Raw genomic sequence first — 20,921 nt, 5'->3', positions numbered from 1 at the left:
TAAATGCATTCATTCCTTGCTCTCACATACAGAATGTCCATGACTGGTCACCCTGCAAGAATGGGCATGGGACACCACCCCCCCCCCCACTGCCGAAATCAGTGCTGAGCCTGGGCAGCATCCAAGGCCATGTGGCTTTTCTGGTTAAGCCCCATTTCCCAGATGTCCATGGCCTCCCATGGCCCTGGTGCTCCTGTGTCCCAGACCCAGACAGACCTTGGGGTCCAGGCCCTACAGGTGGAGTTTTAGTAGAACCTAGTGGAGACTTCAGACACTAGCTTGGGGGACTCCTCTCCTCCTCCACAGGGGAAGTGAACGTGTGTGTGTGTGTGTGTGTGTGTGTGTGTGTGTGTGTGTGTGTGTTGGAGGGAGAGAGAGAGAGAGCACAATAATAACATCTTAGCAAAAAGGACATGAAATCCAGCAAAGGAAAGCCTTGCATTTTATTTAATGTTTAAAGAGAGGAAATAAAAGAGATTTGGAGAGATAGGTTGAAAAGAGATGAGGTTAAATTAAATAAAACTTTAATGTTAGTTAAAATATACTTAGAAATAGACCCCTGCACATAAGCACATGTGCATACAAAGCACGTCTCTGGTCCTGCCTACTCCAGATGTCTGATTCCCTGTGCTTCTTGCCCACCTGCCCATAAGAAAAGACAATTCCACAATGTTGTTCCAAAAACAGTCTTTCCTAAGATACTTACATGTACTTACACTGTTCCACAAACAGCAGAGACCCACAAAGCTGTAAGCTGACCCGTCCTGCAAGCCCCCCAAAACTGGGTGCTGGGTCTGCTGCTCTCATATGGGGTGTTCCATCAGTGTATCCAAGGTGGAGGGGTGGGGGTGGGAGGGATTTTTGATGGAGATCTCCTGGCCTAAAGGAAATAACCTTTTTAATCAGGATAAGTACGGTCCTATAATAAGTATGTCCTGTAATAAGTAAATCCAAGTAATGCAAAAATATGTTTAAGATCCAAACCCTAATGAGGATATTGAGAAGGGGAAGAGAAAGTAGGGCAGCACTTCCTCAGAGAAAAGTGGGCATGGAGGTGGGTGTGCCTGGAAGAGAACCATGGGGGGCTGATGAGGGGAGAGCAGAGACAGCCAGAGGAAGAGCAAGGTCTTTGCAAGGTGAATGTCACTTGTCCCCTGCCACTCCAAATGGTATGTTTTCTCACATGTGAAACATCCATTAGGTAAAACACAGGGACTAGAGACAAAAGGAATGGCTTTGAGTTTCATGGCCTCTTTCACTCTGGGGCAGAAATACTGCAATCCCTACCACTTGCCAGGCCCTGTGATGTGAAGCCTGGCCAGTGCATGTGCACATTTGAAATTTATTTGGCCTCTGGAATCACACCCAACACCACAGTTAAAACAGCTATATCTACTTATTTTTTTAAAATGTTAATCATGGTAAGTACACATAAAATCTACCATATTAACCATTTTTTTAAAGTTTATTTGTTTTGAGAGAGAGTGTGAGAGAGAGAGCGCAAGCAGAGGAGGGGCAGAGAGGAAGAGAGAGAATCTCAAACAGGCTCAGTGCTATCAGCGCAGAACCCTATGTGGGGCTGCATGTGGGGCTTTCAATCTCATGAACTCTGAGATCATATACTGAGCAGAAATCAAGAGTCAGATGCTTAACCAACTGAGCCACCCAGGTGTCCCAACCATCTTAACCCTTTTTAAATGTGCAGTTCAGTAGTATTAAGTATATTCACCCTATTCTGTAATTAATCTCCACAACCCTTTCATCTTGCAAAGCTCAGTACCCATTAAATAATTCCCCATTGGACAGACTTGTTTAAGTTTATTTATTTATTCTGAGAAAGGGAGCACAAGCAGGTGAGGAGCAGAGGGAGAGAGAGAATCCCAAGCAGGCTCCATGTGCAGCACAGAGCCTGATGCAGAGTTCAATCTCACAATTGTGAGATCATACCCTGAGCTGAAATCAAGAGTTAGATGCTTAGCCAACTGAGCCTACCCATGAACCCCTAGACAGACTTATTTTTAATGATGATTTTCTTCAAGAGAATTTCATCTCCTGCTATCATCCCTGTTTTCCTATTTCCTTCTCCACATTCCCAATCATCTCTCTCTCTCTCTTTCCCTCCCTCCCTCTTTCTCAGTCTCTCTCTATTTCTACACACACACAACAACAGCAACAACAACAACAATGCAGCTTATTAAGGCATTATTGCCCTCCCCCTCTCTCTGTATGACCACTGTTGACATTTACATGAGAAGAAACACACATTCCCTACTTCACAGAGACCCTGAAGGGAAAGACTGTTCCTCCAAAGGGGTTCTCCCAACCCAGGTGACCTGTGGGCTCAGGACCCTCAGGAGGAAGGAGCCTCAGGTTAAAGGAGGTATCCAGAAGGAACCTGCTGAGTTAACACCCACTGGCTTAAGACCTCTGGAAGGAGTTGTTACCTAATCAAAAAGGGATCCCTCCTCAGATTTGCAGTGAGAATGGAATCATACTTCACTCCAAACTTTGTAGTCAGGGACAAACTTATTCCTGGTGGTGAGCCACCAAGCTGGCCAAAGTCAAGGGGCCCCCCTTGAGGCAAAAAAAAAAAAAAGAATTGGACATACCCATCTTTTGTTATCACCTAATAAGAAACTAGGAAACTAGGAAACAAAACAAGCAGAGAGGCGTGCATGAGGAAACCACAATGGTAATACTAGTGCATGCCATTTTTCTCTTTACAGAGAAAGGTAGAGATGGTGGTAGGGGCGAGTTCCAGAACCCCCTAAGCATCCACACACTGCTTCTTCATCACCGTGAATTCACCATTCCAGGGGAGTGCTCCGACCAAAAAACTACACATTACTTTCTGAAAAAGACCACAACCACAACAAAATCAGTAATGCCAAAAAGAAAAAAAAATGTCCTGTTGCTAGGTGTTAGCTTAGGAATATGCTAGACAATAGGTCACCAGCCATCAAGGAATGCTCCCAGGAATCTGCTAGATGTTTCTAACCAACAGCAGATACCTGGAAGGGTCTCTGTTCCCAGACCAACCATGGATACACAGCAAATACTAACAATCATGGTGTTTTTCTGGGAGATCAGATATAAAATTGATTTTAATTCCCTTTAATATTTTCCACAATGTAAATAAAGCAATTTTATGTCAGATATAAACTAACATATATTATCTTAATTAAATAATGTCTTTTACAAGACATTGTCTTTAAACAAGACCAGTTTAAAGGGTTTCTAGCACTTACCATCTTTTATTCCAAAGAGCTCTTCTCTCCATTTCAAAATTTTTTTAATGTTTATTTACTTTTGAGAGAGAGAGAGAGAGAGAGAGAGAGAGAGGAAGGGCCAGAGAGAGAGGGAGACACAGAATCCGAAACAGACTCCAGGCTTTGAGGTGCCAGCACAGAGCCTGATGCAGGGCTCGAACTCACAAACCATGAGATCATGACCTGAGCCGGAGTCAGACGCTTAACCGACTGAGCCACCCAGGTGCCCCTCTTCTCTCCATTTCAAAATACTATTGAAATAAATGAATATTCTATGTGTGTGTGATAAATCAATGGGTGGATGGATAGATATTGAAATAAATGAATATTCTATGTGTGTGTGATAAATCAATGGGTGGATGGATAGATAAGTAGATATATAGACAGATTACAGATGATAGATAGAAGATAGATAGATAGATGATAGATAGAGAGAGATCATATATATATATAGAAATCCTGGAAAAACAGCAAAGAGCATCCTAAATACCTGGAAGCATTGAAGTACTCCCAATAAGCTGTTAGGAGTCAGATAAGGGAAGCTTGGTGTCTGCTGAATATTGGACACATGCAAAGAAGGACTAAAGAGGCCTTTTCCCCCAGAAACCCAGACAAAAAATATCAAACTTAGATGGCTTTATAGACAAATTATAACCAAATCTTGGGAACCAAAAGCTCCCATGATCTCTAAATTGATCACAACACACACACAAAAGATGGAGAGCCTTCATTCTTATTATTCCAGACCAGAAAAATCCTGAAACTAAAATATAGCTCTTAAATAAAGAGAAAAAGCTGAGGGTTGCTGGAGGGGTGTTGGGTAGGAAGATGGGTTAAACGGGTGATGGGCCTTAAGGAAGGTACCTTTTCAGAATGAACACTGGGTGTCATATGTAAGAGATGAATCACTGGGTTCTACTCCTGAAGCCAAGACTACAGTTAGTATGTTAACTTGAATTTAAATTTAAAAATTTTTTTAATTAAAAAATATATAATGGAGGGGTGCCTGGGTGGCTCAGTCAATTGGGCATCCAACTTCAGCTCAGGTCATGATCTCACGGTTTGTGGGCTCTGTGCTGACAGCTCAGAGCCTAGAGCCTACTTCAGATTCTGTGTCTCCCTCTCTCTGCTCCTCCCTCACTCATGCTCTCTGTCTCTCTCGAAAATAAATGCTAAAAAGCTCAAATGTATCTAAAACAAAAATCTTAAAACAAAATACTAGCAAATTAAAGTCAGTTACATATTAAATATTTAATGTCCCTGATGCACTGTTTCTCAGACATTCCCAGTGATACGAAATATGTGGAGTGTCTGTATCTGAAAATTCTGATTCAGTAGGTTTGGGATGAGGTCATGGAATGTGTGTGTGTGTGTGTGTGTGTGTGTGTGTGTGTGTGTTCACCACATGCTGCAAGTGATTCTTTTTTTTTTTTTTTAAGTAATCTCTACACCCAATGAGGGCCTCAAATCCACAACCCAAGATCGAGAGTCACACACGCTACAAATTAAGCCAGCTAAGCACCCCTGATTTTTTAACATTAGGGAAGTTTTAAGAGTACTTAATGTATATATAATCAAAATTCCTAAATAAAAAAAGTAGCATGTTGAATCTCACCATATTCTATTGATTTTGAAGGGAGTTCTCTATGTCTCTTGGACTTGGTGCCTGTTTTCTTCCCCAGATTAGGGAGGTTCTCAGCTACAATTTGTTCAAATAAACCTTTTGTCCCTTTTTCTCCCTCTTCTTCTTCTGGGACTCCTATGATATAGATGTTGTTTTGCTTCATGGAATCACTTAGTTCTCTAATTCTCCCCTCATGATCTAGTAATTTCCTTTCCCTCTTTTTTTCAGCTTCATTATTTTCCATATTTTCTATTTCATCTATTCTCTCTTCTTCTTCTTCAGTCCTCATTGTCACTGTATCTAGTTTATTTTTCATCTCACGTTAAAGCATTTTTTTTTATTCATCCTGACTAGTTCTTAGGTCTTTGATCTCTGCAGCAAGGGTTTCTCTGGTGCGTTCACTGCTTTTTTCAAGACAATATGTTGTTTTATGACTGTTGTTTTAAATTCTTATTCAGTTATATGAGCAATAATTTGGCTGTTATTTCTTCTTGACTTTTCTTTGAGGGATAATTCCTCTGTCTTGCCATTTGGGCTAAGTTTCTGTCTTTGGCATTTTTTAAAAGCTTGTTATGTGTCCTGCACCTGAGAGTACTACTGTATTAAAAAGGGGTCATACTCTGTTCAGGGCCTGGCACTCCAGAAGTGTTTCTGGTGTATACTGTGTGCACTCTGCTGTTGTGTTTTGGCTACTATATCCCACTGGTCAGTCCTCTGGACAGTTCCTCCTTACTTGCAGTGGTGGAGTATTTGGACCTTTAACTAGGGTGTGCTTTGATTTGTTGAAGTAACTCTGGATAATAAGAGTGAGGCTGATCCCATAAAAACAGAAAAAGGAAAGAGGAGAAAAGAAAACCAAACAGAGAATCAAAAAGCTATGACTGATTTCAGGGAAAGAGAAGGGAAGAAAAAAGGCAGAAGAAAATAGAAAAGATGGAAAAGAATAGAAAAGACTGAGATATATATATATAATATTATATATGTATATATACATATATATGTATATATACATATATATGTATTATATATAATATTATATATAATATTATATATGTATTATATGTACTATGTATATGTATTATATGTATTATATATAATTTATACATAATATATCATATTATATATATTATATATAGCCTACATATAATATATAAAATTATATATACAATATATTAAAATTTTTCTTATATATAAAATAAGAAATGACAAAAAGGTCAGAAACTATGAGCCTGATTCCAAGAGAAAAAAAGAAGATGGAGGAAAGAAAGGGAGAAAAGAAAGAGTTGCCTGTTGGTGCCTGGGGCTGGTGGCTCTGCTGGTCTGGAGGAGAGGCCAGCTGCTTTGGTTCAGTCTTGACCCAATAAATCAGCATTAGTCAGGCACAGAGAAGCAGTGTTTGGTGTCTTGCCTCCACCAGGGGCCACTGTGCTGCTCTACGAAGTCCCACCCTGCTGATGTTGGGGGGAAAATGGCATCATCCCAATCTCTCCTTCCCAGACCAGGTGTCTCAATCCTGCTGTTCACGTAGCCTTCAAAAAATAGCAAGGGCAGTGAGCTTGCCCTGTGCCACAATTCTCCTGCAGCTTGTCCTTGGCATTCAGCTGGGATTCAAAACCTGAAGACTTAAAGGACCTGGCATAGTGCAGACCTGCGCCCCTCCTCTGGAGTAGAGGCTTTCCACCCTGCTGATGAAAGGCCTTTGGCTGGCATCTGCAGGGGTTCTGTCCTTAGGGAGACAATAAACCCTCTTGCCAAAGCACTCCAGGAAGGAGACTGTTCTCTCCCATGCACCCCGGAGATTGCTGATCCACACTATGTACTCCAGGGCTAGCTCCCTCCTCCCCAGGAGCACGTGCCATGGATCCACTCTGGAAAAAGTCACACACTTTCAAAACCTTGGAATTTTGAAACAGTTCTAAAGGCTGTTTGCAAAAAAGAACTAGTACACTCGGTACTTCTCGCTCTCTGGTGTATGGCCCAAAGAGGTTTTCCTCTTGTGCTAACTCAATGCCACACTTTCACAACCCCTCTCTCTCTCTCTTTTGTGTCTCCACAGAAAGGGTTCCCTCTCCTTCATAAGTTTTCCGTTTTATCTCCCCCAACTCACATACACACACACCTTGACCCTGCCAAGCTGTCCAACTGTGGAGATCCTTCTGCCACTCTGCAGATCTATTTCCTGGTGTTCCAGGTGATGTGATCTCAATACAGCTATGTTTGAGGAACAAGGAAAATCCAAGTCCCCTTTACTTCACCATCTTAACTCCTCCCCCCACCCCCAAATCCCACCATGTTCTAAAAGACAAAGGCAGACAATCCATCATGCTCTTCATTTCCAAACTGGGCCTAACAGAATGGCTCCCACAAAGAAAGGCAGCAAGAAGAAAGACTGTTCTGGCATCAATGATGTGACCAGAGAATACACCATCCATGTTCATAAAACATCTATGGAGTGACCTTCAAGAAGTGTGCCCCCAGAAAATTCAGAGAGAGCTACAAATTTGACGTGAAAGAGATGAATGTGCATATTGACACCAAGCTCAGCAAAGCTGTCTGGGTCAAAAGAATAAGGAGTGTGCCATGCCATATTCATGTGCAATTGTCCAGAATACTTAATGAAGGTAGAGATTCCCTTAACAAGCTTATATACCAGTTACCTATGTAATTGTCACCACTTTGAACAACCTACAGTCAGTCAACATGGAGAACAAACCACTGACAATCCAAGCTATAAAGTCCCCTTCAAAAAAGGCCATATTCTAGACATGTAAGAATGACTATTAGTGAATTCATTATTTTATTACACTAATGGATCAAAGAAGAACAATTATTCAATATACTTGGTAGACACTGAAAGAATAATTGATAGATGAAACATTCTTAATTCAAAAAAAACATAACTCTTGGCAGAAGGAATTGGAAGAATTCCAGAAATCAGCACTTGGTATAATATTTAAAATAAGATATAAATACTGAAAGCACCGTAATCAAAGCCAGGAATAAGAAAAACTTCCCAGCATTACTATTCTTCAGTGTTATTCCAAAGACTTGGAAAGAAAAAAAAATAGTTTTCATTATTGACAAATGTGTGTGCTTAAAAACATGCACCTTAAAATTTGGGATGGTCCATGGAAGCTTTAGATAAAATAAGTGAGCTCCTTGAGGACAATTCTCCTTAATTCTAAGATTTTCTATAAACAGGTAAAAAAGGAACAACTTTTCTATAATCCTAATGGGCTCTGTAGAGAATATAAATTTGAATCACCCATACTTCTACTAACAGTAAAAGATAAAGAAAAGTAACATAAAAGCCAGATGGCATGAAGACATACTCCCTGTTTAAATGTTTGCCCTGATAGGTGTCTACTATTAACTGGAAATGATTGGATTTGTTCAGTTTGAGCATACAGTGTCAGCTTTAGTGAGACATAGCAGAAGTACACTTTGTTAATGGGCCTTTGCAATTTCCTGTTCCATGGCTACATGAAATAGTGGTTCTCCAAGTATGGTCCCACAGCCAGCAGCAGCATCAGCGGCTGGAAACTTGTTAAGAATGTAAGTGTTGGGATCCCACTCCAGACCTACTGAAGACATACTGAATCCAAAACTCTGCAAGTAAGACCCAGTCTTCTGGGTTTATCGAGGCTTCCAGGTGATTCTGGTGCCTGCTCACTTAAAGAACCACTGGTGTAAACAAAGGCAAAGACACACCTCTTGGTCAAACCTGCAGAAAGTCTGGGGCCTTCACCAATCTCTTGCATGAATCTGGGGCTCTCCCCACCTCTGAGATCAGAAATACAGGCTTGATGCTAAAAGCTCCTGAGTCAGGTCAGCCCGTTGGTGGGGATCTTTGGGCTCTTCTATGACCTTCCTGGAAATCATGGCTGACCCTGGCAAGAATCAACTGTAGGTCTGGAAGGATGGGAACACTGTCTGGCCTGGTCACTGCTTAATCTTCAGCACCCAAAATAGCACCTGGTGCAAAGTAAGCTTTGGTGAGTAGCTAAGTGAATGAACAGGTTTCCTTTTGTGCCTTCACAAGGATGAGCAACTGTGGGGCTACCAATGGTTAGGTTGCTCATCTTGGTCAAAGAGGATAGACTTTCAGTGAACATGTGTTGGAAAGTTTTTCTGCACCAGGAGGCCAGAGTTGATGAAGCTTTCACAATAAGAATGACCCTGACAGCATTCTGTCCCTAGGGTGAGGGGTGGGGAAAGACTCAGAGGGATCCACCACATTCCATCACTCTGTTGCCTCTGCTCTAAAAGTCACAAGGTTGCCCATGTCTAGACAAAAACTTGGGGAGTGATCCAGACCTTAGAGAGAGGGTGTGTGCACCCCAAGTTCTTCTTACTAGGGCTCAGAGCAGCCAAGACCATCACAGAATGTTAGTCACCTACCTTTTCTAGTTTGGTGTTCTCTTGAATGACACAGTTTTCAGTACCATTTGAAAGCTTTCTGCAATTGCTGCGGGCAATTTCAACATCAATAAAGTATTCCAAACGATCTGTGACCTGTCAATTAGCAATTGTGCAATTTTATTAAAAAAAAACTTATTTTACTTTGTTAAAGTTTTAGCCAAAAAAAAACTTAAAAAAATGCTCTCCCCCTCATCCTCTCTCCCTATCTCCTACTCCCTACCCCTTCTCTCTCAAACATATCTTTAGAGGAAGGTCTATGACATCCACTGCCTAGATTCCTTTGCATGCTGATACCAGTTAGACATTGGAAACCACTACCTGGAGCTGTATGCTCAAGGAAAAGTCTCCTTTTCAGTGTAGGGCCTCCTTGAAGGCAAGACTTTATAATTCTATTTCTGTCCCAAAGTCCAGGGCATGCTTCATGAGATGTGGGAGAAGGATGAGTCACCAGAACCATCAGCTCTCCCGAGCCCAAAATGTTACAGGTTCACACTGAAAAGATAGGAGGACAGGCCCTGTGGCCACACTGGATGCCCCTCCCTGATTCCTTTCCCACACCTCCCTTCATAGTCTGTTTTCTGGTGACATCTCCTGCTTTGGAGGGCTTCCCCCCACCTTAGGAAGCAACCCTTAAAAGTGTCATGCTGGTTGGATTTTGTCATATTGTTCTCTGTTGAGTGTTTAGTAAGCAGACAAACAGGTCTACAGCAAGGCATCAGTAGTTACTGAACTCATTAATGACTGACTCTGGTTAAAGCTACTCATTATGCCTGTTTAAATCAACTTTCATCTGGTTTTAAAAGATTATAGTAGGAGGAAAAAAGAAGTGTCTTTCTTCATTGCTATCTGCAGCCTTTAATAAAGTGGTATTAAATTTTAGTTACATTTCAAAGAATTAACAAGGTGACTTTAGCCTGCATGGGAGAAGCTGGTTAGATAACATCAATAGCTGCTGGTTTGAGAATGAAGTTGGTCCTTAGGGAACCTCAAAAATACCATGGAGGCAAACCCAAACACCCACAGCACTTCTTATCAAGCCCTAACACTTGCTAACGCTCACGGAGTGCTTGCTCCCTGCATAACACTGTTCTTGGGCCTTGGTACATGCCCACACACTAACCCCCTACAGTGAGGCTGTCACTACCAATGTTTTCAGGGAAGGAAACTAAGCAGAGGAACTAAGTGACTATCCAATTATCAGTCAAGATAATCACCATGCTGTCAGGGTAGAGCCTGCTTCGGATTCTCTCTTTCTCTCTCTCTCTCTCTCTCTCTCTCTCTCTGCCCCTCCCCCACTCTTGCAAGTTGTGCACACACTCTCTCTCAAAATAAATAAATAGGGGCGCCTGGGTGGCGCAGTCGGTTAAGCGTCCGACTTCAGCCAGGTCACGATCTCGCGGTCCGTGAGTTCGAGCCCCGCATCAGGCTCTGGGCTGATGGCTCAGAGCCTGGAGCCTGTTTCCGATTCTGTGTCTCCCTCTCTCTCTGCTCCTCCCCCGTTCATGCTCTGTCTCTCTCTGTCCCAAAAATAAATAAACGTTGAAAAAAAAAATTAAAAATAAATAAATAAATAAACTTAAAAAAAAACAGTCTAATCACATGGATCCCTAGAACTCCCTGACCTAATGTTTATTTGGCATCTCAGCATTCCTAAGATAGAATAAAAGATTTTGCCCATGGCTTTCAAGACCCTGCATGGTCTGGTCCCTACCAGTCACACTGGCTCCTTTGAGTTGCCGAAGTGGGCCACGCTCCTTCCCAATGGCAGCCTTCTATGCCTGATTGATCTTCCCAAACCCTGTGCACCTTCCCACCACCCCCCCTGCTCCTGTCCTGCAGCAGATGCTGTGAGTGGTGCCCATGGCCCTTGCCTTGCTGTTCCCAAAACACACTGTCACTTCCCAGGGTTCCCTGCCTGGAGGCTTCCTGACCAGGAGGAGAAGCCAAGAGTAGTTCTTAGCCAATGACAGACAGGAATTGATACGTAAGCAACCAAGCTCCTATCTTATAGTGTGGCTCAACTCCAAGGCAGGCTATGCACCCTCTCCTGAAGCCCCAGGAAGACCAAGCCCAGAGGCCAATGTGGCCACCTGCATAGTAACTCTGTCTGTACTGACCACTTCCCCCACCTCCCTTCCCCTCCAACCTCCTGGTGCTTCCCAGGATGGCCTCCCAAATAAACCACTTGCACTTGACTTCTAGCACTAGCATCTGCTGTGGCAAACCCAAACAGAAACACTTCCCACCAGCATCCTTCACCTGATTCCCTCCTAGTCTGCCCTCAGGTTTAGCTTCAAAAACACACCCTAGGGAGGTGGTTCTCAGCCTTGACTGTGTATTGGGATCACTTGGAAGATTTTAATGCCTATTGAGACCTAGGTCTCACACATGGATCTTCATTAAATTGGTGATGATGCAGCAGGTACAGTAGGATATTTACAAGCTCCTCAGGTGAGAGTCTGTTCGAGGAAGCCTTCCCCTGACCCCAGACCCCTAGGTACCACGCCACCAGGTCAGATGCCCCAGCTTTCATTCCAGGTTTAGTGCTGTTTCTTTCTGACTGGAATGCTGGCTCCCTGGGAATGTGATTATTTCTGTCCATCTCACCTCCCCATCTATAGCAGTTAGCATAGAAGTGGCTGAGAGAAACTTGCTGAATGCATGTGCTACATGGATATCAAAGAAAGACAACTGTTATGGGGGCTGGGGAAGCTACAAGAGTCAGAATCCATTCTCTATTTCAAAGGGCTGCAGGAGTTCCCTGGTGAATTATGCAGTGTACCCAGTCAATAAACAGAGTGCTATCAGCATAGTGTACTGGAGATATAGGCTGGTGGCTCACATGGTCCCAAAGAGACAGGGTCAGAAGTACCAACAGAGAAACTGGCTCAGTTCCTGCAAATGAACATGGCATATGGAGAATATAAAAAATGAAGTAAACTCAGCCAACAATGACGTCTCTGGTAAGTATCTTTAAAATTCATTTCCAAAAGTTTCACGGTGGAATTACAAGCCACAGCATCAACCCACAGAATGAGGATGATACAGTCAGATGAATTCCAGCTTTGGGGGATTTTTCTCAACCATGGCAGGCAAGGCCATGTGTTTCTTTTTTTTTTTAATGTTTATTTATTTTTGAGAGAGAGAGAGAGACAGAGCATGAGCGGGGTAGGAGCAGAGAGAGAGGGAGACGCAGAATTGGAAGTAGGCTCCAGGCTCTGAGCTGTCAGCACAGAGCCCGACGCAGGGCTCGAACTCACAAACCGTGAGATCATGACCTGAGCTGAAGCTGGACACTCAACTGACTGAGCCACCCAGGCGCCCCAAGGCCATGTGTTTCAAGTCACCCTCAATGGAATCCAAGTAAGCAATCCTTCCTAGCATTTGGACCATGCATAGTCATGTGAGGAGGGATACATTTTTCTAAACACTAAATCAGAATGTCTGTACTTCCACTAAATGAATGTTGGATTCAAATAATTATAGAATATAGGAGGAAGGACTTCATTACTTACATATTGAATAGTGCCACATGTCTCTTTTCAACCCCACAATGCACGCTATGTGTTTAGATTGAAATGTTGCCTTCAGCAGCATTATTGCAAAATATTCATGGCACTCAATTTGTCTCCCAATACTAGCAAATGCAAATCATGGACATTTGATTTGCAGTTTAGAGTCTAAATGAATAAATACACATAAAGTACTTAGAACAACACTATAAGCATATATAGAAAGTGCAGTGATATTATAGCGACATGCAAGTGAGTATGTACTTGAGCACTCACATATTTAGAACTTTCATGTATCATTGTTTTTCTTGCAAGCCCATTCTTTCAGTATGGCTTCAGTCTGTGCCACCATAGCAAATATACATATTGGGAGAGAACACCTTTACCTGCAACTGGGCTTGTACTGTCTTGATCACCTGGAAGATGTACTTATCCTCACTCTCTTTGTTGTATTCTTGCATGGCAAACCACAGACACTGCTTCACGTTGGCATTTGAGGCATTGATCACTTTTAATTCCCTCAACACTTTGACTTTATTCTTGTCTGGATCTGTGCTGGCCACCAGGGCCACCAAAATGGTGATCAGGAGGAAGCAGAACCCCCAGGATCTGGTCATGGTCCCTCCGTCCAGGGACACAGGTGAGCCTCCTCGTCCTCTCAGGGCTGGAGCTGCAGGTAGGGTGCAATTTCTGCTGCCACCAAAGATTCAAAGATCTTACAATAGCATCAGCCCAGCTGCATTCAAGAAAGAGCCATTATGTTCACTCTTTAGGGCTATCTGTGTCTCCAAGGAAATAAACCTACAAGAAGCCAGTTAAAGAGTCCCTGCCACCAGCCTTCCGCCCTCTATACCCCAGGTGTGGTCTGCAGTTCATGGAGAACACTTAGGCCCAGGTATGCCAGCAACTACCTTGTGCACCTCACCCCCCACTCCTGTTTTTGTACCTCAGGCCTGTAAGATGTGACCGTGAAAAATGTTGCTGCTCCAAGGTTTCCTGGCTCCAACTCTCTAGGTGTTCTCCAGCTGGCTGCACCCAGTCACTGCCCCCTCCTCCTTTTGCCGTTGGCTATGGCCCACGCCCCAGCCTGTGGTTCTCCTGGCTCTCTAGTGCTCAGTTTGTGCCTAGGCCCTGGTCAGGGGCCTCCCTCACTTCTGATACTCTTCCCTGTCCATGCCCTTGCAGGCATGTCACACTTTGTGATGTAATCCAGCACCTGTGACACTGCCACTGTCTTTCAGTGCAGGCAGTTCACATACAACAGGCAAGCTGTGGGGGCCCCCAGAAGTTTCCTGCCCACTTGTGCAGTGACCCCAGCTTCCTAAATTTTGGCCTCTGGACTCCCTCTGTTTGAGCCGATAGCACTTCATTCTGCTGTAATTGCCAAGGTGAGGGTCACTCAGCCCACCTGATGCTCAAAACCATGTCTTAGCAGAAGGGGTGCATGCAACCCTGAGCTCTTAGATATTCTGCTTCTTGTGAAAATCCCAAGTCAATGTCCAGCAAGTTTCTGCAGGGGCAGAGAGGTGGGCATTTATCTCAGAGCCAGAAGACTGATGGGCTCTTGACCATGAGAAGTGGCAATGTATAGGAAATCATAGACAGGCATAAATATGTGAAACATTGCAGTGTGAATATACCCTATTGTATTTAAACTGACTGCCTGTTGATGGTTGTTTGGTTTGTTTCTCATTTACAGCTGTTACAAACAGTACTGTAGTGGACAATACTTTTCCAATATCTTTATGAAATTACACAGTTATTTCTGTATAATAGAAGACTAGATAGAAAATTGATGCAAAAGCTTTATTCAAATTAAAAGTTAGTATATACTGCCAAACTGTTAATTCTGTGCTAGTAACATATCAATGATTTTCAAATTTTGCTACATGTTAAAGGCACTTAGGGTGTTTTAAGGAGTACCGAGGCCACTCCCACCATTAAAATCAATCTTCGGAGAGGGCCCAGTGATGAGGAAATAATCACTTTTTAAAGTTTCTAGGGTTTCAGTGCACAGTCGGTTTGAAAACTAGTGTACTGCATTTATGTTTCTTGTGTATCAACGTGCACATGAACCAGGATGCAAAACACTAAATAACCAATTCTTCATAGATAAAATTTTTTTAATAAAACAAATGTGAAGGCATCTTGATCACACTTTAGCTGTGTGCACCCACATCTTCAACCACATCTCTAATAGCCCCTCCCACCTCACCAAGGACCAAGCAGTGCCCTGCCTCCATACTCAGGCCCAGCCTCCTTGTTGGGGCTTGACGTTGCCTCTGCTGGATGTTCATCCCTCACCTCCATCCAGTAGTTCATACACCTGCAAATCTCAACACAAGTGTCATTGCCCCCACCCAAATCTAAAGTGCCTCTCCCAGCTACTCCCATCTATTCCCAGTTACTCCCAGCTACTATTCCTGCCTACTTTCACCTACTCCCTACCTACTCCCACCTACTACTAGCTGCCTGCAAGGATCAGGGCACATGGATCTCCATTCCACTTCTATTTTACCCAACGGTAGCCCTCAGGCCAGGGACCTAATAATTCTGAAAGCCAACACCCATATCTGTAAAATGGAGACAAACTTTTTCCTATCTCTGATGGTTCCCATGACACAGGGAAATAGGGTGGGTGAGGCCCCTCAGGAGTGGAGCCCATATAGATTGAGAGGTACCCCAAGGCCCTTACTGGGCTCCATCGTCAAGGACCAACCCCAGAGACACAGCCCAACAGAAAGAAAGTCCACTTCAGAGAGTCTCTGGCACAGGGAGTCCCACCACACCAGGGCCCACTGAGTCTTGGCTGCTAGAGTAACTCCACTAAATGCCCATCAGCCATTTCCTAATTAATAACCAAATCCAAACCACTTGTTTGACTTTCTCTGCCTCTATGGTGCATTTGAGTTTTTTGTTTGCTTGTCTTTTTCTTTGCTTATGAACTGGAGTTGTCCAGAGTTTGCTTAAACATGATGTTTTCCTTTGTTCATGACACACCTGGCATTGGTCCATGTGTGGCTGTATGAGGCAATGAAAAGCCCACGACCCATCGACCAAACCAAGAGCTAGAATGTTATCAATATCTGAAAATATGTGCTCCTTTTTTAATACACAATACCCAGTGTCCCCCAAAGTGACCCTTACCTGAATTTCATATTTATCATCCCTGCCTTTATTTGCACACCTGATGTGCCTAGTTTTGCTTGGGTTTGTACTTTGTAAAAGGATAACTACCACAGTGTATGTAAGACTCCTGGGACTGAGATTTGTTCATTTAGCATTATATAACCAAGTTTCACAGACTGAGTCATCACTGAAGTCCTCCAAGCCTTCCTGTTTAAGAAAGGTTCATCTGCACCCATTGCCTTCTCAGGACCTCCCCCTACAGTGGATTGAATCTATTTCTCCATCCATTGTGGTGGATTTGGGCATATGACTGGTTTAGGCCTGTGCAGTGGAGGCAGAAGTGACCATGTGTCAGGATTATAGTGAGATGTTAAGATGTACTGCCTTTATCCACTTGTCCTCAGGTCATTTTCCAAGGTAAGGGGGTGCCCTAGGACATAGACTGAGAATATGTCATGTAGGAACACCCAATCCAGGCCCCAGAACAATGTTCAGAACCCACATGAAAGCAAGCCCAGCTGCATCATCCTAAAGTGGAGCCACACCACCACACCTCCTAGACCAGGTAGTATAAGTGCCTGACATTAAGCTTATTGATTGTAATGTGAGTGCCTGTCTTGAGTTTTGGTTGCCAAGGCATCCATTTCAAAGACATCTATCTCAAATAAACACTGCCAGCTATAGACACAACCACTAGCAAACAACTAGATAAGGAAGCAGACCACCCCACCATGAAGGTCCTTCTTTCAGAGAGCCTTGAGTGACCTCAATACCTGACCATGTGAATGACCCCACTTCTCCCTTCCCATGCTCCATTTCCCATTCCTTTTTTTAAAGTTTTTTTTTTAATTTGTTGAGTAATCTAGAATTCACAATGCCAAGATCAAGAGTCACATGCTCTTCCAGCTGAGCCAGCCAGGTGCCTCTCCACCTCCCCTGTTTTGCTTTAAATTTATTAATAAAGAGTGAACCCATGAAACCCTGGATACCTCTCCCTCAGCCTCTAATGAAGGTGGAGCCCCAGGTCTGTGTGTTCTCTCTCTCTCTCTCTCTCTCTCTCTCTCTCTCTGTCTCTCTGAGACCTTGCTGTGTGGCCACCAGGTGTGTCACATGCCCTCCAGGACTTGTGAGTAATAAAACTTGTTATTCATAGTTCTCTGATGATTTTGCTGAGGTGTGTCCCTCTGTCATAATGGTACCAGAAAGGCCAGTCCAGCCACAACACTGACCCCAATGGGATGTGGTGGGGGGAATATCTGTGGGGCTTGTTATTAGAAAAGACAGGCTCAAGTGAACATGCAACCCTGTGAATAGGCTTGACAACAATCAGCCAAGCTGCAGTCAGCCCTGAGACCCATGCACTGTGTACTAGACACTTGCTGTGGTTAGCTATGATGGTAAGGAGTAAGTTAGTACACAGCATGTCTTTGCAAACAGCAGAATAATACACACTAAAATCCACGCAATTAAGGCAGTATTTCTAGGGTAGGTTTTAGAGAAATATATAGTTATAGTTGTTGACTTTGTAAAAGATCATGCCTCTAACTTTCATAACCCTTTGGTCTCACAAGTATACACACACACACACACACACACACACCCCATCATAATGTTGATATTACCTAGACAATTTTAATTCTGGGCTTCTCTGAACATAGTCAAGCTGTTTTTGTGATTCTGCATACTTGTCAGGGAGGAGTAAATGCTTTGCTATAGGCTACTGAGATTTTCAGGCTGCAGCTGTAGCTGATTGATATAAAGCCTTTATACCTGAGGTATTTTGTCTTCCTTTTAATTTTGGACAATGTGTCTCCATTTTTCCTTCAAATATTTCTAACTTTTTATTTTTGTTTCCTTTGGGATTTCTATGTTCCCACTGTTGCAGTTGTCACTTTTACTTCTCTCCTTTGCATCAGTTCATTTTTCTCTTTATTATTTTGTTATCATCTCCTGCTGCCTCCTGAGAGCATTTCCCAGCTAGCTTGTCCACCTCGTGATTCATTTCTCTCTTATATGTGTCCCTCTTAATATCCTGTTTCCCTGCTTTACCTATCCACCCCTTGGGTTTTTTTTTATATCTACTATTTCCACATGGTTCTTTTTTTTTTTAAATAAATGCTTGCCCATTTTTTTTTTCAGATTACAAAAACCTTTCTTTACCTTCTTAATCATTTTATCTTGCTTGTTTAAAATTTTTCAGCAATTTTGTCTGACAATTCTGCTTCAAATGGTATATTATAGAGCAAGGACCAGAAAACTTTTTCTCTAAAGAGGCAAATAGAGGGGCGCCTGGGTGGCTCAGTCGGTTGAGCGGCTGACTTCGGCTCAGGTCATGATCTCATGGTCCGTGAGTTCGAGCCCCGCGTCGGGCTCTGTGCTTACAGCTTAGAGCCTGGAGCCTGTTTCAGATTCTGTGTCTCCCTCTCTCTGACCCTCCCCCATTCATGCTCTGTCTCTCTCTGTCTCAAAAATAAATAAATGTTGAAAAAAAAATTAAAAAAAAGAGGCAAATAGAAAATATTTTATGCAGTCTCTAAGAATTTCTTAACTGAGCCATTGTATCCTGATAGCCACCAGAGGCAATATGCCTCTGTTCCAATAAATAAATAAGTATTTCTGTTCCAATAAAACTATTTATAAAAACATGCAGTGGTGGGGGCGGTGCCTGGGTGGCTCAGTCAGTTAAGCATCCAACTCTTGATTTCAGCTCAGGTCATGACCTCACAGTTTGTGAGTTTGAGCCCGATGTCAGGCTCTGCACTGACAGTGTGGGGCCTGCTTGGGATTCTCTATCCCTCTCTCTACTCCTTTCCTGGTCACTCTCTCTCTGTCTCTCCTCCCTCTCTGTCTCTTTTTCAGAAACAAATAAATAAAACTTAAAGAAAAAAACAGGCAATGAGCCAAATTTGGTCCACGGCCAATAGTTTAATCACTCTTATTTAGTTGAACCACAAGGAATTGCTAATATTTGGCTGATATTGATCTATAATAACAGTGGTTTTATTTGGTTTAGCCTAATTATTGTAGTCCTCAGGTTTTTATTTATTTTGGCCAGAAAGTTCACATTCCCCTGAGATGTGCCAGCATCTCTGTCTGGAATGGTGACCTGGATTAGGACTTTAAATTTGGTGAACTTAAGGAAAGGGAAGGTGATGCATCCCAGAGCATGAAGGTCCAGGTACCCTAGAGGCCTTGTCTATCACCTGCTTTGTGCCACTCCACTAAGCAATCCCTGAAGTGAAGAATTCACCTTTCAATTGTGATGAAGCAACCTTCAGAGGAGGCAGACACCCTAAAATAAAATCCACCTGTTTCAGTTTCCTGTTGCTGCTGTAACAAATTACTGCAAACTGAGCAACTTAAAACAACACAGATTTATTGTTCTACAGTTCTGGAGGTCAGAAGTCCAGAACACTTTTCACTGGGCTGAAATCAAAGTACAGGCAGGTCTGCATTCCTCCTGGAGACTCTATAGGGAAATGCATTTCCTTCTCTTTTCCAGCTCAGAGGCTGCGTATATCCCTTGGTTCACTGTCTCCTCCTCCATGAAGCATCTTCAAACCTCTCTCTGTCAACTTCTCTCTCTCTCTCTCTCTCTCTCTCTCTCTCATCTATCTCCTCTGCTACTTCCATTTTCATATCTCTGTCTCTATGATTCTGAGCTTCCTGCCTCCCCCATTACAAGGACCTTTGTGGTTACACTGGTCTACCCATATATTCCAGGATAATCTCCCCATTTCAAGGTTCTCCATTGCATTTGCAAAATCCTACATGCAGAATACATTCACCCCAAGCCAATATCCCCACCAGTCTTAATCCCTTTATAGAACCACAGATTTGAAATGAGCTACATAGCTTCCTGGAAGCAGACCTTGACCCCACTGGTTTTCACCAGCTCTTCTTTCTGGAGGGAAGCTTGTCTTATTTTGACCCCACAGCCCTGGTACCTGCAGCCCTGGAGGTTGCTGCCAATTTCTATGGTGAAAAGGTAAATAATGATTACCATAAAACAAGAGTAAACCTGTAGCCTCCACAGGAGTCTCACATGGTTTTTGTTTTCTTATGCTTTGCTAGTTTACAGGAATCTCAATTTCTCTCATTTCTATAGTCTTTCTAGCATTGATCCTGGGAAGGACCAAATAGCCTCTGGTAGTTCACCACCTTGGCAGGAACTGGGAGCCACAGGAGTAAATAAGCATGAAAACGGCTTTGAAGTTAAGTGGGCAATAATCAAAAACAAAATGGAACTAGCAGAAGAAACTTCAATTTACGCACTGAAAATTAGACTAAGAGGGCAAAAACATAAAATTAGAATATTCAATAAAAGAGAAGTGTTTAAAATGGCAGAGAAGACATGTAGTATAATAGTAATAGAAGTAGTTCATTAAATAAAATGTTGAAATTCACAGATTACATTTTTCTAAAAAGACCCACAGCATGGTATCTACAAAAGATACACTTAAGACAAGAAGGCACAGAAAAGATAAAAATAAAAGGACAGAAAAAATAGGCATATATGAAGCAAAAAGAAAATTAGAGCATCAGTCTTTTAAAAAATGACAAAATAAAGCTTAAGGCAAAAAAAAAGTCAGACTATGGTAAGCAGATCTCTAAGATGACCCCCAAGGGGAGCCTGGGTGGCGCAGTCGGTTGGGCGTCCGACTTCAGCCAGGTCACGATCTCGCGGTCCGTGAGTTCGAGCCCCGCGTCAGGCTCTGGGCTGATGGCTCAGAGCCTGGAGCCTGTTTCCGATTCTGTGTCTCCCTCTCTCTCTGCCCCTCCCCCGTTCATGCTCTGTCTCTCTCTGTCCCAAAAATAAATAAACGTTGAAAAAAAAAATTTAAGATGACCCCCAAGATATACCCCCGGTATATACACTGTATATTTCCCTACCATTGATTGTGGGTAGAACATGTAAACATGTGAGATACCATTCCCGTGATAAGGGTATGTTATATGGCAAAG

General features: G+C 42.9%; 1 protein-coding gene across 1 annotated transcript; it reads right to left on the bottom strand.

Moving 5' to 3' along the window:
• Nucleotides 1-2,674: 2,674 nt before the first annotated feature.
• CST8 (cystatin 8) lies at nucleotides 2,675-17,063 on the bottom strand. Its single transcript, XM_040446784.1, has 4 exons — nucleotides 16,946-17,063; nucleotides 13,214-13,563; nucleotides 9,295-9,408; nucleotides 2,675-2,851 (listed from the first exon to the last, which is right to left on the bottom strand). The coding sequence occupies exons 2-4, from the start codon at nucleotides 13,442-13,444 to the stop codon at nucleotides 2,768-2,770; spliced, it is 429 nt and encodes a 142-aa protein (XP_040302718.1). The 5' UTR covers nucleotides 13,445-13,563; nucleotides 16,946-17,063; the 3' UTR covers nucleotides 2,675-2,767.
• Nucleotides 17,064-20,921: the final 3,858 nt, after the last annotated feature.

The sequence above is a fragment of the Herpailurus yagouaroundi genome, unplaced genomic scaffold (assembly GCF_014898765.1).
Source record: "Herpailurus yagouaroundi ecotype Mexico unplaced genomic scaffold, PumYag 196, whole genome shotgun sequence".
Taxonomy (NCBI): Eukaryota; Metazoa; Chordata; class Mammalia; order Carnivora; family Felidae; genus Herpailurus; species Herpailurus yagouaroundi.
The sequence above is the reverse complement of the archived record's forward strand: the minus strand, read 5'-3'. Positions and strand labels throughout refer to the sequence as shown.

Excerpts from the sequence above, each read along its gene's own strand:
- CST8 (XM_040446784.1), bottom strand. The coding sequence starts at position 13,444 with ATGACCAGATCCTGGGGGTTCTGCTTCCTCCTGATCACCATTTTGGTG. Across the intron at positions 9,409-13,213 it reads CAGTACAAGCCCAGTTGCAG|GTCACAGATCGTTTGGAATA; the intron begins GTAAAGGTGTTC and ends GCTAATTGACAG. Across the intron at positions 2,852-9,294 it reads AGAACACCAAACTAGAAAAG|AAAGTAATGTGTAGTTTTTT; the intron begins GTAGGTGACTAA and ends GGTCTTTTTCAG.